A 15,581-nucleotide genomic window follows, 5' to 3' on the forward strand; every position below is an offset into this window, starting at 1 on the left:
TCCTCCTTCGCTGACTTCATTGCTTTCTTCCACTCACGCTTGTGAGCCATGTGGGACGGGTCCCTTGGTGGTTGACCTCCCTCGAGCCTGGCAAGCTCCGCTAGTGCCTACCTCTTAAGTGAAGATCTTTTATTGCCAAGTATCAGAACATCTTTGACTTGGCCCATTTATCTATGGACTGAACATTGGGGGGGTTAGGATACCTAGAGCGAACAGCAGCGAGGGTCTCATCAGCCAACCTCTTTGGATGGTCTTTGTAGTGAAAAAACCAATCTCTATAATTGTTAGCAATTACAGAGCACATGAAGGCCATGATGTCCTTCCCCCGTGCATCCATCAAGATGCCTCTTGTCTGAGTGATGTCATAGTAGATCATACCGTCACCCAGAGGCACGTCTAAATCATCTGAATCATCCTCATCCCCACCACCACCCCTCCCAAAGCACTGTGCCATGCATCCCCCACCGCTCTCCCTGCTACTATGCCTGCTACTATGTTGTGTCGAACTAGTACGCTGGCCACTCGTAGCTGGAGAAGTGACTCTCGACTGCATGGGAGTACGCCGATGGCTCTGCAAGGTAGAAGGACCTCCTGATGGCATGGGGCAAGGGACATAGGATGGCATGGGGGAAGGGACTCGGCTGTGTAGCTGGTTGGGTTGTGTTAACTCTGCTGGGGTAATCTCAGCTGGTGTGGGGTTGGGGTGGTTTGGAGTCTATAGTGCCAACTCCTGGGGGGTGTTTAGAGTACCCGTCATGTAGCCATATAACTCCCCAGGACTGGGAGGGTGTCCTAAAAGGTTATATAAAGATGGTCTCCTAAAGATCAGGTGAGCCTGAAGAGCTTCCTAGCCACATGATGAACTGGAAAAAAGAGAAAAAGAAGATTACTGATGAGTTGAGAAGAGAAAAAGAAGAGAAAAAGAGAGAAAAAAAGAGAAGGAAAGAGAGTAGAAAAGAGAGGAAAAGTGGGGATAAAAGAGAGGAGAAAGGAGAGGAAAAGAGAGGAGAAAAAGAGAGAAAAAGTGGAGATAAAAGAGCGGAGAAAGCAGAGGAAAAGAGAGGAGAAAAAGAGGGAAAAAGTGGGGATAAAAGAGAGGAGAAAGGAGAGGAAAAGAGAGGAAAAGAGAGGAGAAAAAAAGAGAGAAAAAGAGAGGAGATAAGAGAGAAAAATTACCACGAAAAGAGAAGGAAAGAGAGGAAAATAGAGGAAAAGAGAGAAGAAAAAAAGAGAGAAAAAGAGAGGAGATAAGAGAGAAAAAAAGAGACGAAAAGAGAAGGAAAGAGAGGATAAAAGAGAGAAGGAAAGAGAGAGGAAAATATAGAGTGCAATCCCTTTTTTCAATCATGCTTTCCCTTTCCATCATTCATGCAATTCCCTTCTTCAATCATGCAATCCCTTTCCATCATTCATGCAATCCCTTTCTTCATTCATGCAATCACTTATTTCCATCATTCAATATGCAATCCTTCTCTTGGAAGTGGAAGTGGAAAGGGAAAGGGAAGAGGAAAGAGAAAGGAAAGGAAAGAGAAGGGAAGGGAAGGCTAGGCCAAGGAAAAATAACAAAGCGCATCTATCTTCACGTATAAAAATGCGTCTATAGACGCGGCTATCTGTTTCCAAAAAATAGAGTAGATGCATCTATAGATGCGCTCTTAGATGCGCTTTTAGATGCACTCTTTGATGCATCTATAGACGCGCTCCGACAGATGGACTATTCTAAAAACTCGAAAAGGACATGCGCCCGACACAAAAGCACAACACTAGTACCAAAAACATTCATTTCTTGGATACGACAAAGGACGAATCCAAAGAGAGCAACTTTCAAAGAAGATCAACCATAAAGAGACTTACCTTGGATAGAGGTATGGAAGCTTCTTGTCCTTCTTCAAAGCTTCTTCTCTTTCTTCTCTTCCTTGTTCACCCTTTGCTTCTCTTTCTTCTCTTCCTTGTTCACCCTCTTCTCTTGTGTGCTTGGAGATGATTGTGCAAGCCTGGAGATAAGTGTGGGTGCTTGGAGATAAGTGTGGATGCTCAGAACTGTGTCTGTTAATAGCAAAGTAAGCCACGCGATGCTAAAAGTATGTGAAAAAAAGCAAGCACGCTAAAAGTAGGTTTGAAATTCACGTCTATAAGTGCATCTATAGGCACGTTTAATTGGCATCTATAGGCACGTTTAATTGCACGTCTATATATGCGTCTAAATGCATGTTTAATTGCACGTCTAAAATGCACCATAGAATAGACACACAGTTTTAGATCTATGCAGAATTAGATGCATTTTTAGACACGCACCACAAAACAAACAGATGTAGTTTTAGACGTGGTATTAGACGCGCCATAGAGTTTTAAGATTAAATATTTGATATAAGAGCAAAATTTTTGGGTTGTTTATTTATAGGATGTCTTCATCTTCAACAAGTAGCTCCAATGAGGATGAATTCCTACGTATCCACCATCGTGAAATGTGGTTGGAGCAAAAAATCAAATGTATGTGTGATTGATGTCGAGGAAACAAGTATCGTGCATGCAGGATTACACTCAATCACATCTCAAAGTATGGAGAATGGGATATGACCGTAAACATGGTAAGTGTTAAAGAGTTAAGGTTGATTGAGATACCTATGGGTGTTCATACGTTTGAGTTATGATCCTGTTTTAATTTGATACAGGATGCAGTGCCACACCTGCATATGTTGCCCTATGCTCATCGTGAGGAGGCGAAGTGTCGGCGATATGAGGTGGGATCTTCAAGAGGGACCGTTATGGATGCATGGAGTGATGGTGATATTAGCCCTCCGCCATTACCTCATGAAGCCGTGGAGGAGGAGGTGTTTGATGATATGGTGTGGGATTTATATGTCCATCAATCCGAAGGGAGAAATGATAGCATGGACCAGGACGATCTTTTTACCATAGCATCGACTCCACTGTTTGAGGGGTGCACATTCTCTATTCTACGTGCCTCCCTTGAGTTGCAAACCATCTATGGATGGAGTAATGCAAGTTTGAATGCATTACTTAAGTAAGCTTTAAAGTCTATTTTGCAAACATGGTGAATTATGCTAGTGGGTCAATTACTCGAATGCTTTTCCTCATTTATGGTCTTCATGTGCAAGCTATTGTGTAAAATGCTTCCAAGGGAGAATAAATTACTGACCTCAAGAGATATGGCAAGGCAACATGTGACCTCTCTTGGAGGATTAGATTACAAGTGCATCCATGCATGCGTCAACGATTGCGTTTTGTTTCGTGGACTACATAAGGATGCAAGAGAGTGTCCTACTTGTGGAGAGGCAAGATATAGAGCAGATCTCAAAACTTTGGACGTGCCTCGTAAGGTTCTGTGACATTTTCCCATAATCCCTCGCATCCAACATATGTTCAAGTGCAAATCCATTGTAGAGCTCATGTCATGGCATTCCTCCCATCGATCAACCGATGGCAAGTGGAGAACTCCCGCAGACACTCCTGCGTGGAAGCATATTGAAGACGCATGGCCAAGCTTCAAGGAAGAACCTAGGAGCTTGAGACTTGGATTGGGTATGGATGGTGTGAAACCATTTGGTCTCAAAAGCACCTCTTACAGTGTATGGCTAGTGATATTGGTGAATTATAATCTTCCACCCTCTATGGCGATTAAGAAAGGACATGTTATGTTATCCCTTCTAATTCCAGGGAAACATAAAGTCAAAAATCCTGATGTTTATTTGGAGCCTTTGATTGACGAGCTAGAGATACTTTGGAGAGGTATCGAGGTGCATAATGTGAGCACGCCTCCCTCGTCACAAGACTTCAACTACAAAGCAGTCTTGATGTGGACGATGCATGACAAAATGCAAGACCCGAAGGTAGCATGGCCGAGGGTTGGTTGGTACAAGAGTCACTTGTATATATTTCTGAGTTTCTTGTTGATGTGGATAGCTCTCTCCCACGACTATGGAGAGATGATGAAGACCTAAGGATGACCTCTATTATGCCTCAAGGGAAAGGATGCAACAAAGTAATAGACACGGAGTTGCTTAATAATATCAACCTCTATTGTGTGCTTAATAGTGATGTGATGAAAAGATGGGTGACAAGATATGAGGATGCAAAGGCAAGAAGAAAAGAAGAAAGGGCCCTCTTTCGTACACACCACGGATCTCGTGTACCATACCCTCAGTATCTAAGAGCACTTCCAAAGGATATTCATGTGGATTGGCTACTTGATGAAATGGAGTAAGTAGAGAAAGATGAAGGGATGCATAGGATGCATGAGCAAGGTCTGTATATAGAATGTTATGCATAAGTTAGGAGCTTTCAATAATTTAGATTGCTTATTTAATTGATTTTGTCTTGGTGTAGTGCACTATGTTCAATGCTATATGGTGTGAGGGCAAGCATTTTCGAACACAACGGATTAATGATAAGAGAAACACATAAGATTGCGGCATCATTGCTAGCTTTGAGGGAGCCAATGGAGCCATAGATGATTATTGTGGCATAATCCAAGATATTATTAAGCTTGACTTTTGACGCTTTTTTGTGTGAGTTTTGGATGTGAAATGGTTTAAGGACATGGTGAAAAGAGGCCCTAATGCAACAATCAAACGCCATGCAAGTGGCTTTGTAACTATTGACTCCACAAAGTTTTGGCGAAGTAAGAAGGACACACTAGTACTACTGCAACAATGTGAACAGGTATTGTACACACATATAAAAATACTCACTTTCAAATATTTGATACCTTCAATGCAAGGAAAATAACATGATTGTATTTGTGTTTGAATTAGGTTGTCTATCAACTAATGGTGGATAATCATAGATGGTGGCATGTCATACCTATTATGCCACATTCCAAAGTGATGTATAGTACATTTACTAATATGTAGCGTATGGAGGATGATCATGGCCATGGAGGTGATGATGATCGTGATATGAGAGAAGAGGATGATCATGAGATAAGAGATACAGATATTGAGGCCATTACCCGTGAGGACGAGCCTACCATTGGTGATGCTGATTTTGATGAGCACATGAGTAGCACAAGTAGTAGTGGGTTAAATGTATTTGTAGATCTAAACACTTATTTGGATTTTGAAGTAGATAGTTTGGCAAGGGTTGATCTCATTGAGGATGAGATTGAACCGTAGCCCATCATTGATATTGGCAAAACTATTGTACATATTGTCTCATTCTCCTCACCTCACTTAATTTTTGTATATGTGGGTTTGCAAAAAAGCATTGATGTTTTTGTTAAAATTATGTGCTTTGGTAATCATGGGCAATGTTTGGAAAGCAGTGATGTACACCAAAATCTCACTTTCTGTATTCTCTATTTTGCATCTAAATACGCGTCTAATTCTCAGTGTAGACACACTAATAGACATGCCTATACACATGCAAATACATGCGCTATTAAACGTAGTGATAGACGGGCCCGTATTTTCTAAGTGTAGATGCGCTAATATAGGCGTAAATAGATGCACTATTAAACACACTTTTAAACGTGCTCGTAATTTTTCTTTTCAAGCAACGCCTATAGACACGCCTACTATTTTGTGCGTCTATATTTGCTTTGTGTTGTGCTCCACCCATCCCTCTCCCTCCCCCCCTCGCGCTACGCCTCCCCCCTCTCTCTCTCTCCCCACTCTCTCTCTCCCCCCTCTCTCCCTCCCCACTCTCTCTCTCCCCCCCTCACACTGCGCCCCCCCTCTCTCTCTCTCTCCCCACTCTCTCTCTCCCTTCCCTCTCTCTCTCACGCGCTGCCATGGTAGCGCCCCCACTCTCTCCCTCCCTCTCTCTCCCCCCCTCTCTCTCTCTCTCTCTCCTTCCCGTTGCACCTCCCCCCCTCTGTCTCTCTCCCCATCTCTCTCTCGCGGTCTCTCTCTCCCTCTCAGCACTCCTTTCTCTCTCTCTCTCTTTTCTCTCTCTCTCTTGGCACTCCTTTCTCTCTCTCTCCCCCTCCCTCTCTTGTGCTCTCTCTCCTTTCCCTCTCTCCCTTTCTCTCTCTCGCCTCTCTCTCCCTCTCATCTCTCCCATCTCCCGCAGCCCTCTATTGCTCTCTCTCCCTCTATCTCTCTCACATCTCTCTCCTCTCGCGCGGTCTCTTTCTCTCTCTATCTCGTGAATCTCTCCCTCCCTCTCTCTCTCTCTCTCCTCTCGTGGCCCCCTCTCTCACTCTCTCCTCTCGTGCAGCCCTCCCCTCTCTCTCTCTTTTACCTCTCACCCTCTCTCTCTAAATGTTTCTCCTCTCTCTTTCTCTCTCTCTCTAAAAGTCTCTCCTCTCTCTCCCTCTCTCTCTCTTTTGCTGCCGAGGCAACAAGACTCTCTCTCTTATAATCTCTCTCTAAAAGTCTTTCCTTCACTTTTCTCTCTCTCTAAGTTCTCTCTCTATAATAAAATTTCAAAGAATACAAATTTAAAAAAAAGTACCTGGAAAAAAGTTGAGATCTATGCTTGTGCTTGCTTTTGCTCTTCCTCCTCTTTTTGCTTCTCCTCTTGCTCTTCCTTGTTGAAATGAGAGAAACAATGAGAGAAGGAGAGTATATATAAGAAAAACTAGGGTTTTAAGTGCTTCTCTCTCATTGGTCCTTCTATATCATTATCTCCTCTGCCATTGGCCTCTCCATTTGATTATCTTCTCTCCCTCTCCCACCCACTCCCATCCGGAGCACCCCATTCCCACTCCCACCCCCATCCTCCCACCCCACCTCCCCCATTCCCACTCCCTCTCCCACTCCCACGCCCATGCCCATTCTTCCCCATTCCCACTCCCTCTCCCACTCCCATCCTCCCACCCCACCCCTCCCACTCCCACTCCCATCCTCCCACCCTCACCCCACCCTTACCTCCCCCATTCCCACTCCCTCTCCCACTCCCATTCTCCCACCCACTCCCATCCTCCCACCTCCACCTCTCACTCCCACTCCCATCCTCCCACCCCCACCCCTCCCCCCCCCATTTCCGCTCCCATTCCCACTCCCACTCCCATTCTCCCACCCTATCCTCCCACCCTACCCATCCCACTCCCATCTTCCCACTCCCATGCCCATTTTCCCACCCCCACCTCCCCCATTCCCACTCCCTCTCCCATCCTCCCACCCCACCCCTCCCACTTCCACCCCTACCTCCCCCATTCCCACTCCCTCTCCCACTCCCATCCTCCCACCCCCACCCCCACCTCCCCCATTCCCACTCTCCCATCCTCCCACTCCCACTCCCCACCCCTCCCACTCCCACTCCCATCCTCCCACCCTCACCCCACCCCCATCTCCCCCATTCCCACTCCCTCTCCCACTCCCACTCCCACTCCCATTCTCCCACCCCCACCCCCACCTCCCCGATTCCAACACCCTCTCCCACTCCCACTCCCATCCTCCCACCCCCACCTCCACTGCCCCCATTCCCACTCCCTCTCCCACTCTCCCTTTCTCCCACTACCACCCTCCCACACTCCCTTTCTCCACACTCCCACTCTCCCTTTCTCCCACTACCACCCTCCCAACTCCCACTCCCATTCCCACATTCCTATGATCAATTCCACTACTAATGAATTCTAATTAAAACTATTACTAAAATAAATGATATTACTAAAAACACTCATAGGATTTAAGGTTTAGGATTTGGTGGTTTGGGTTTAGGGTTTGGGGTTTGGTGAGTTAGGGATTAGGGTTTAGGATTTGTGAGTTAGGAATTAGGGTTTGTGAGTTAGGGTTACGGTTTAAGGTTTGTGAGTTAGGGTTTAGGGTTTGGTGGTTTGGATTTAGGGTTTGGGGGGTAGGGTTTAGGGTTTAGGGTTTAAGGTTTGGGAGTTAGGGTTTAGGGTTCAAGGTTTGAGGGTTAGGGTTTAGGGTTCAAGGTTTGGGGGTTAGGGTTTAGGTTTTGGTGGTTTACGTTTAGGGTTTAGGGGGTAGGGTTTAGGGTTTAGGGTTTGGGGGTTAGGCTTTAGGATTTAGGGTTTAGGGTTTACGGTTTGGGGGTTAAGGTTTAGGGTTTGGGGTTTAGGTTTTGGGGGTTAAGGTTAGGGTTTAGGGTTTGGGGGTTAGGGTTTAGGGTTTAGGGGTTAGGATTTAGGGTTTAGGGGTTAGGGTTTAGGGTTTAGGGTTTGGGAGTTAGGGTTTAGGGTTTAGGGTTTAGGAGTTAGGGTTTAGGGTTTAGGGTTTAGGGTTTTTATTGGTTAGGGTTGAGGGTTTAGAGAGTCAAGATTAACATTTAATATTTAGGGATTAGGGATTATGAGTTAGGGTTTTGGGATTAGGGTTTATGAGTTTAGGTTTAGGGTTTAGGGTTTAGGGTTTAAGGGTTAGGGTTTAGGAATTACAATTTTGGGATTAGGATTTTGGGATTAGGGATTAGGGGTTAGGGTTTACGGATTAGGATCTAGGGGTTTAGGATTTAGGTTTAGGAATTAGGGTTTAGGATCGAGGGCTTAGGGTTTAAGGGTTTAGGAATTAGGGATTAGGGTATAGACTTTAGGGTTTAGAAATTAGGGATTAGAGTTTAGGGTTTAGGAATTAGGGTTTATGGTTTCAAGGGTCGCATTAGGGTTTAGGGTTTGGGGGTTAGGATTTAGGGTTTAGGGTTTAGGGTTTGATTAAATTTTTAAACAAGATCTAGATTTTTAAATCATTAATAAAGTAGATTATTGAGAAGAGACTAATGTTCTTTATAATGGCTATTACAGCTTGTTTGCAAAGGAAACTCACAAAGGAGATGGCTACAAAATTTATTCCGAGGATGGAGGTGATAACGGACATACAGATGCATGAAAAGACAACGAGATCCAAAAAAGCAACCAAAGAGAATAAGAGTAATGAATGAAGATGTTATGCTAAAAGCAATGCGATCTACATGTTGTAAGCGTACATGTATGCGATCCATTAACTTACATGACATCAAGGGTTGTAGAGAACATGTCTAGCAAAGGAAAGGAAGCAGAAGAAACGAATACCTACTCACGAGATTGTGGAAGCAGAAGAAATGAATACCTACTCACGAGATTGTCTTTCTTTCTTGTAAATGATAAGAGAAGGCGAAGTTCAAGACAGCAGATAAGGCCTCTTATAAATGGAAAAAGTATTTGCAATAATGCATATCGCATTATTACAGGATTATCACATGGCACATATTGGAATTTGGCTAATAAAGCAAAGTATGGAGTTAAATTTAACATTCATGGAAACATAGGAAGGCCCAAAACAAGAGCCTCAATGGTTGCGGCAACAGCAATTTTGAAAGATTACATTTATGAAAATGCTTTACCGCAACCCCACCTATCAAAAATGCATCTTCTGATAGGCTTGACCAAAAAATAAGTATTTAACTCTATTGGAGAAACACAGAGGCAAAGAGGGCATGCACTGGCATCTTTTCATACTTTGTATACTCTTTGGAAAAAAAGCAAAAACACAAGGACATGGAGACGATGGATGACTTGATAAGAAAATGTGGGAGGCAAGTTGGTGGCCATAAGGAAGGAACAATATGCTCAATGGTTGAGAGGATGTATGATTGGAAGAGCTTTATTCTACCTTTCATACAAAAAGGTGGTGATGCCCTGATAGGTCATAGCGCTCCACACTATTTTTGCTTTTTCTTAAAGGATGAAAAACCAGTGATACAATGGCAACACTATTCTCTTGATACAAAATGGGAACCTAAAGAACCTTACTCTCTCTTAACTTCAATCCTGAGCAAAGAAATGCATCCAACATGGGCTCCTATAAAAGAATTCAGCGAGAAATCCAAAGGTGAAATAGAAGGCTTAAAAGCTTTTATTACATACAAAGAGGAAATGCTCTGGAGATTTCCTGATTGGAAGCCCTCTTGGAAGGAACACACTACTATTGTAATTAGCAAGACCTACCAATTGATAAAGGACCTTGCAAAAATGCGAGAAGATGATATTAAGGCAGAACGGCCTTTATTTTGGCCAAATGTTGGTAATGACGTGCATCCAAAATTTACCCAATCCTTGTACGTGTGATCACAACAACCTGAGAAGAGCCACTGAGGATCATCATGCCATACTTTAATGGTGGTAGAAAGGACATTTTGAACAAGCAAATGTTTGGATCGCTCATTTCTATGATCATGATAGAAAAGGACATTCAAACAAGCAAATGTTTGGATCGCCCATTTGTACTAAACTCATTGTAAAGGAAAAATTAAATTATTGAAAAGGCCACAAGAGATCCTTTGTACAAAGACTCATCCAGAGCAATATTTGTTGTAAAACTTATGACATGATAATGTAAAATTGCAAGCATAGCTATTGCTATTTTTTGGAGTACAAAAGAGGCTTCCATCATGTCTCATGTCTATATAAACCTTTTAATTTCTTGATTCAAGAGTGTTATAGTTTTCTGCATTGAAAGTAAAAAGAGTCTTATAGGTCTCTTATGTATACATTTTTAAAATGTTGTAAATCCTCAATAGCATGATTTTTCATGGATTTAAACTAATAACTCGGATTTTTTATTTTAAGAATATGATTCTTATAAACAAGAAATACAAATTTAGGATTTAATAGTAGTTTTTGCATTATTTGTACAACATTGTAGAGAGATATTTTGAAATGTATTATGTGAAAATGATAGTGCCAGAAAGTAAACTTTTGATTCTCGAATGACAGTTTCATAAAGTAAACTTTTCATTTGGGAAGGATTTTAAGGAATAGTCCAAAAGTAGACATATGAGTCCAAAATTAATGAAATAAGTGTTTAAAAGGGATGTCAAAACATGATGGGCCCTTATAAAAAGTTTAAAAGAACCCTAACTCTCATTATTCAATGGCAAGAGTGAAGAACACTGCTCTCCACCCTTCCTCCTCTAGCTCCACCACCTCCATGGCATCTGTGCACATGAACCTATCCGGCTCCGCAGTGGCGCCTCCCTGACTCTCATGATCCCTCCCCCAACTCCTCCAAGTCCCATGAGCCCACTCGCCAGTCTCCTGAGCCTTCTTCTCCTTCCAAGTCCCGTGAGCCCACTCCCTAGCCCCAAGAGCATGAGCCTTCCCCTCAGCCTTCTCCCCAGCCTTCCCCTCAGCCTTCCCCTCAGCCTCAGTCTTAGCATGTCCCTCAACCTTCCTTCAGCCTTCCCCTCAGCCTCAGCCTCAACTTGACCCTCAGTCTTCCCCTCAGCTTTCCCCTCAACCTTCCCCTCAGCCTTCACCTTAGCCTTCCCCTCCCCATGAGATCCCTCTCCCAATCGAACAAAATGTGTTTGATAACCTCCCGGATATAGACAGGCTTCCTGAGGGTCAACAGACTGCCAGGAAGAGCACCATCTTCCCTCTCCCAGAGATACAGCCCATGGCAGAGATGACCCCTATGCCCATGAGGAGGGTAAAACAGACTCCGAGGAAGCCCCATCCCAAAGAAGTCCAAAGCGGTAGACGTCAGCGAGAGGAGGACTCGGAGGAGGACCAACGCAAACAGGAGCAGCAGAAGAAGTTCATGGTAGACAGGAGGCCGTGGGAAGTTGTTTGGGTACCTGTAAGGCCCCCACCAAGAGTCAGGAAGCCGTACTGAGCAAAACCAGAAGCGCGGGCCTTGAGGGAGATCAGGCAAATGCAGAAGACCACCGACAACTTGATCCAGTGTGCTCCCTTCCAACATGTGGTACAAGAGATTGCACAGGGATACAAGGATGATGTGCACTTCATCACAGGAGCTATGGGGAAACTCCAGGAGGCTGCAGAGCAAGTGACTACCGCTTTGTTCGAGGACGCCAACTTGTGTGCCATCCATGCAAAGTGCGTCATGGTCATGGACAAGGACATGGCTCTGGCGAAGTGGCTATGGAGTAACCCAAGTTTGAAGCCCTAGATTCTCTTGCAGCCCACTCTTAGGACTTATACCACCCCCTACCCTTGAAGGCACTATCTTGTATCTAAGGCCCAAGGGTCGATTTTTTTAAATAAAATATATCAACATTCTCTACACTATCGCATTGTTATATATTTTCCATTTCAATGCTTGTAGTAAATGATCATTTTAAGTTAAGTTTTGAATTCTGTCAAATCCTAAAGGAATTTCACCGTCGCGCAGAAGGGAAAAGTGTCTGGCACGTCGCCAGGACCCTAGAAAGCCCAAAACCCACCACGACACGAATTTGGGCATTCTGGCATGGCGACATGCCAGACACTTTTCCCTTCTGCGCGACGGTGAAATTCCTTCAAGATTTGACAGAAATGAACTCTTGATACCCAGAATTGGTGAAAATGATACTAAATTGGCTAAAAATTTATTAAATTAACACAATTAAAATGATGAAGAAAATATATCATCAACGACTTAAACAAAATACAATGGAATTCATGAGGAGCAATGATAACTTTAAAAAAATAAAATAAAAATACAAAAGGCCTCATAGGCTATCTTTCTTCTTGGCTAGTTTGAGTACATTGAGAATAGGGGTCTTTGAATCCCCTAGTGGATTCCTAGATATAAATCTAGCCGCAACAGCACTAACATCCTCCTCTCTTGCTGCCAAAGACATAGCCGTTGCCGTCAATGCCTTGCCATGAATGTTCAATCCAAAGGCATTGATAGCAGCCAGGCGGTGTACCAAAATGACTTTGTCGGCATTCTGAGTAATGTTGGAGTCTCCGATTGCGTGCGACAATGCCTTGCACTTTAGCAGCTCCGAAGGACCTCGAGGATAAAATTTGCCATGAAAGACCACGATATGCTTTGTGACTTTGCCAAGGTAATGGGCCAAAGAATGATCTCGCCCAAATGTGTTGCGAACATTACCCCGTCGAGATGAGAATTCATCAAGCTCAAACGCATCCTGCAATAATTCAACAAACATTAGAAGACCGACAAAACAAATTAGACTGAAAGAACATCAAAATAAAAAATATTGTAAAATGTTTGTGTTTCCGGTCACATATATAGACACACATACATGGCCATCTACGGGGCTAGCAGGGGGCCCAGCTTCTTGAGGGAATCGAATCTGTGCCACGACTGGTAAAAAAGAAAAGAAAAGGTCACACTACTCACCATGCTCTCGTGTACCCACCCTTTGAGAGTCTATCGAGAGGCGCCAGTGTAGCGTAGTCGGGCCAAGGTCCCGGGGCCAAATACAAGCAGTGTGTGGATGAGCAGGTGGGAAAGGGTGGCAAAGGGTTGACAAAAGGCCGAAGGGAGGGGCTCATTTCCCAACCTCCTTGTCACGAAAGGGAGGCTTTAAAGATCGAGAATCTACCGGAGAAGAGAGGGCGGCTCATGTTTATACGTGAGCCCGACAGATTGGCGAACCTGGTAGTGAAGCCTAAGAAGCAGCTTGAAGAAAGGGTGTTCCATTTCAGTGGAGAGACGATCAAGCGGCTGAAAACGAAGGCAAGCAAGGAAGCAAATAACTCCTGCACATCTTTCGAGGCGCTTGTCGCATACTGCTGGAAGAATGTCATCCAAGTGAGTGCACTGAGGCCAGAAGAAGAAGTACATACTCTGTTACCAGCGGACTGCAGGGCACGACTGATACCGCCATTGCCCGATTCCTATTTCGGCAACGTTCTTCAGTTGACGATAGCGATGGCCACGGCAGGAGAGCTGATGCAAGAGAGTTTGGGAGCAACTGCTGTACGAGTGCACGAAGCAATTCAGCGCATCAGCGACAAATCGGTGCGAGACATGATGCAGTGGCTGGAGGCCAGGAACAACCCCTTTCAGCCGTCCAAATTTTGGGGAACGTATGGCATGGTGGTGTCGGGCTCACCCAGATTTCCAGCTTACGATGTAGATTTCGGGTGGGGGAAGCCGGAATCAGTGCGTCCTGGGAGGGTTGGGAGAGAGAGAGAGATCTGTATGTTCCCTGGACGAGAGGGGGGTGGCAGTGTAGATGTGTGTATCAAGCTCCAACCCAACGCTATGCAGCAGCTCGTTAACAGCAACTTCGACTGCCTCACAGCTTCAGCCATAGCTGCACCTCCCATCACCTATCGTAACAGAAACTGCTCGTGAGCAACATGGAGCAGAAATACTTTCTTTGGCTTCAACCCAATCGTCATTCGTAGGACCCGGAATTGCCAACACGCAGTTCTCAAATCTTTCAAAAATTAAAGCTATGCAGCAGCTTCGACCGACAAATCCTTCACCTGCAGCCAATTCTTTACCTGCTTAATCCTCTACGCCAGGTAATAATTAGCTTCAACCTAAGCTATATTCCAGAAGCTATTGATCAAATCCATCAGCACTTTCCGTTCATATTCATAGTATTTTCAACAACCATAGCAGCAACCTTGCACCCCAGGATCGTGTTTAGCTCTTCTTATGACCCCGGTATGAACGCGCAACCGCGTTGTCCTACATTTAGTTTCGCATTTTTTATTACTGCTGGAATTATATATTTTTTGTTATTGTCTAAGAAATGAAGGCTCTACCTGGGTGAGATAGGTAGCTGAACGCATTCGATTTCCTAATGGGAGCATGTAGACTGATGAGCAACCTCTCGTGGGAAACCCAATCGGATTCTATGAAAGGTTGTGTGCATGAGTGTGGGAAAAAAACTACAAAAAAAGTAGGCGCTCAAGGTGTAATGATTGACTCTATGATGATGGAAGTTTAAGAAATTGGCTACTTGTATGACTTGTAAAAATCACGCACACATACACAGTGGGTTTATTATTCAACAACTCTAGACATTGAACAAGCCAATAAAAATAGCCGTTTTTACAAAGGTTTTATGTCCTAATCCATAGCAAATTCCCAAAAAATCAACTATTGAACCCCTTGTATGATGTAGTGTAGTAGAAAATTTCCAAATAAAAACCTACTTTTGATGAATTTGTAAGTGCCAGAGGGGTGCACTACTAGAAAACTCCACATACAACATGAGTTCAAGGGATAATATGGGCAATACATGTCTTGCCCTTTACAGAACTTTGAATTTTGGTGCACTTATTGGATTAAAAAGCCCCTATTAAGCCACTTTGTATGGTTACATATTTTCGGGCACGCACCTTGCAAGTGTAATTGCTTTGAAGTACATTATTCACTTGTACATATGTATGTGTTGAAGTGCGCACATGCCTACATACATAATATGCACATGTGCGTGCACACACAGACATCATATATGAAAATGCCACCGCTCATATTCACAATGTTTTTAAAATTTTTGTAATGTAAATTACAATAAATTTTTAAATTTTTGGATTATCATTAAAAAAATATGTCAATAGTATTGATATAAAATGGGCATTAAATACATATATGCCTTGACTCTAACCCCTTTAGGCATGATGGGACTTGTTCAAATCCCACTTAAAACTCGATAAAAGGGCTTGTAAAACTAATCTACATAGCCCTAAATATTAGCTAGAACTTCTTGCTAGATCGGACACTAGAAGCTCTCATCCTTGCAGTTGCGCACATTAAATTCAGAGGTAGGCATGAATCAAGCCTGTGCTAACCAACACAGAGCACCATGTTGAGGAACCATCTCAACATTATGTGTTTAATATTGTGCATAGCAGTAACACATAGAGTGCTATAAAGGAAAGGGTTAGATGTCCTAACCCTAAAAGGGTTTCTATATATTCTACATCTTCACAATTAAATCTAAAGTACAATTAGTCATTT

At 43.6% G+C, this 15,581-nt stretch overlaps 1 protein-coding gene across 1 annotated transcript; it reads left to right on the top strand.

Moving 5' to 3' along the window:
- Positions 1-13,223: 13,223 nt before the first annotated feature.
- On the top strand, positions 13,224-13,961 carry LOC147887622 (uncharacterized). Its single transcript, XM_087393068.1, has one exon. It carries the CDS (start codon positions 13,224-13,226, stop codon positions 13,959-13,961), a length of 738 nt encoding a protein of 245 aa, XP_087249194.1.
- The last annotated feature ends 1,620 nt before the right edge of the window (positions 13,962-15,581 follow it).

Source organism: Dipteris shenzhenensis, chromosome 22 (assembly GCF_047967505.1).
Source record: "Dipteris shenzhenensis isolate YYH24624 ecotype China chromosome 22, Dip_SZ_1.0, whole genome shotgun sequence".
Classification (NCBI taxonomy): domain Eukaryota; kingdom Viridiplantae; phylum Streptophyta; class Polypodiopsida; order Gleicheniales; family Dipteridaceae; genus Dipteris; species Dipteris shenzhenensis.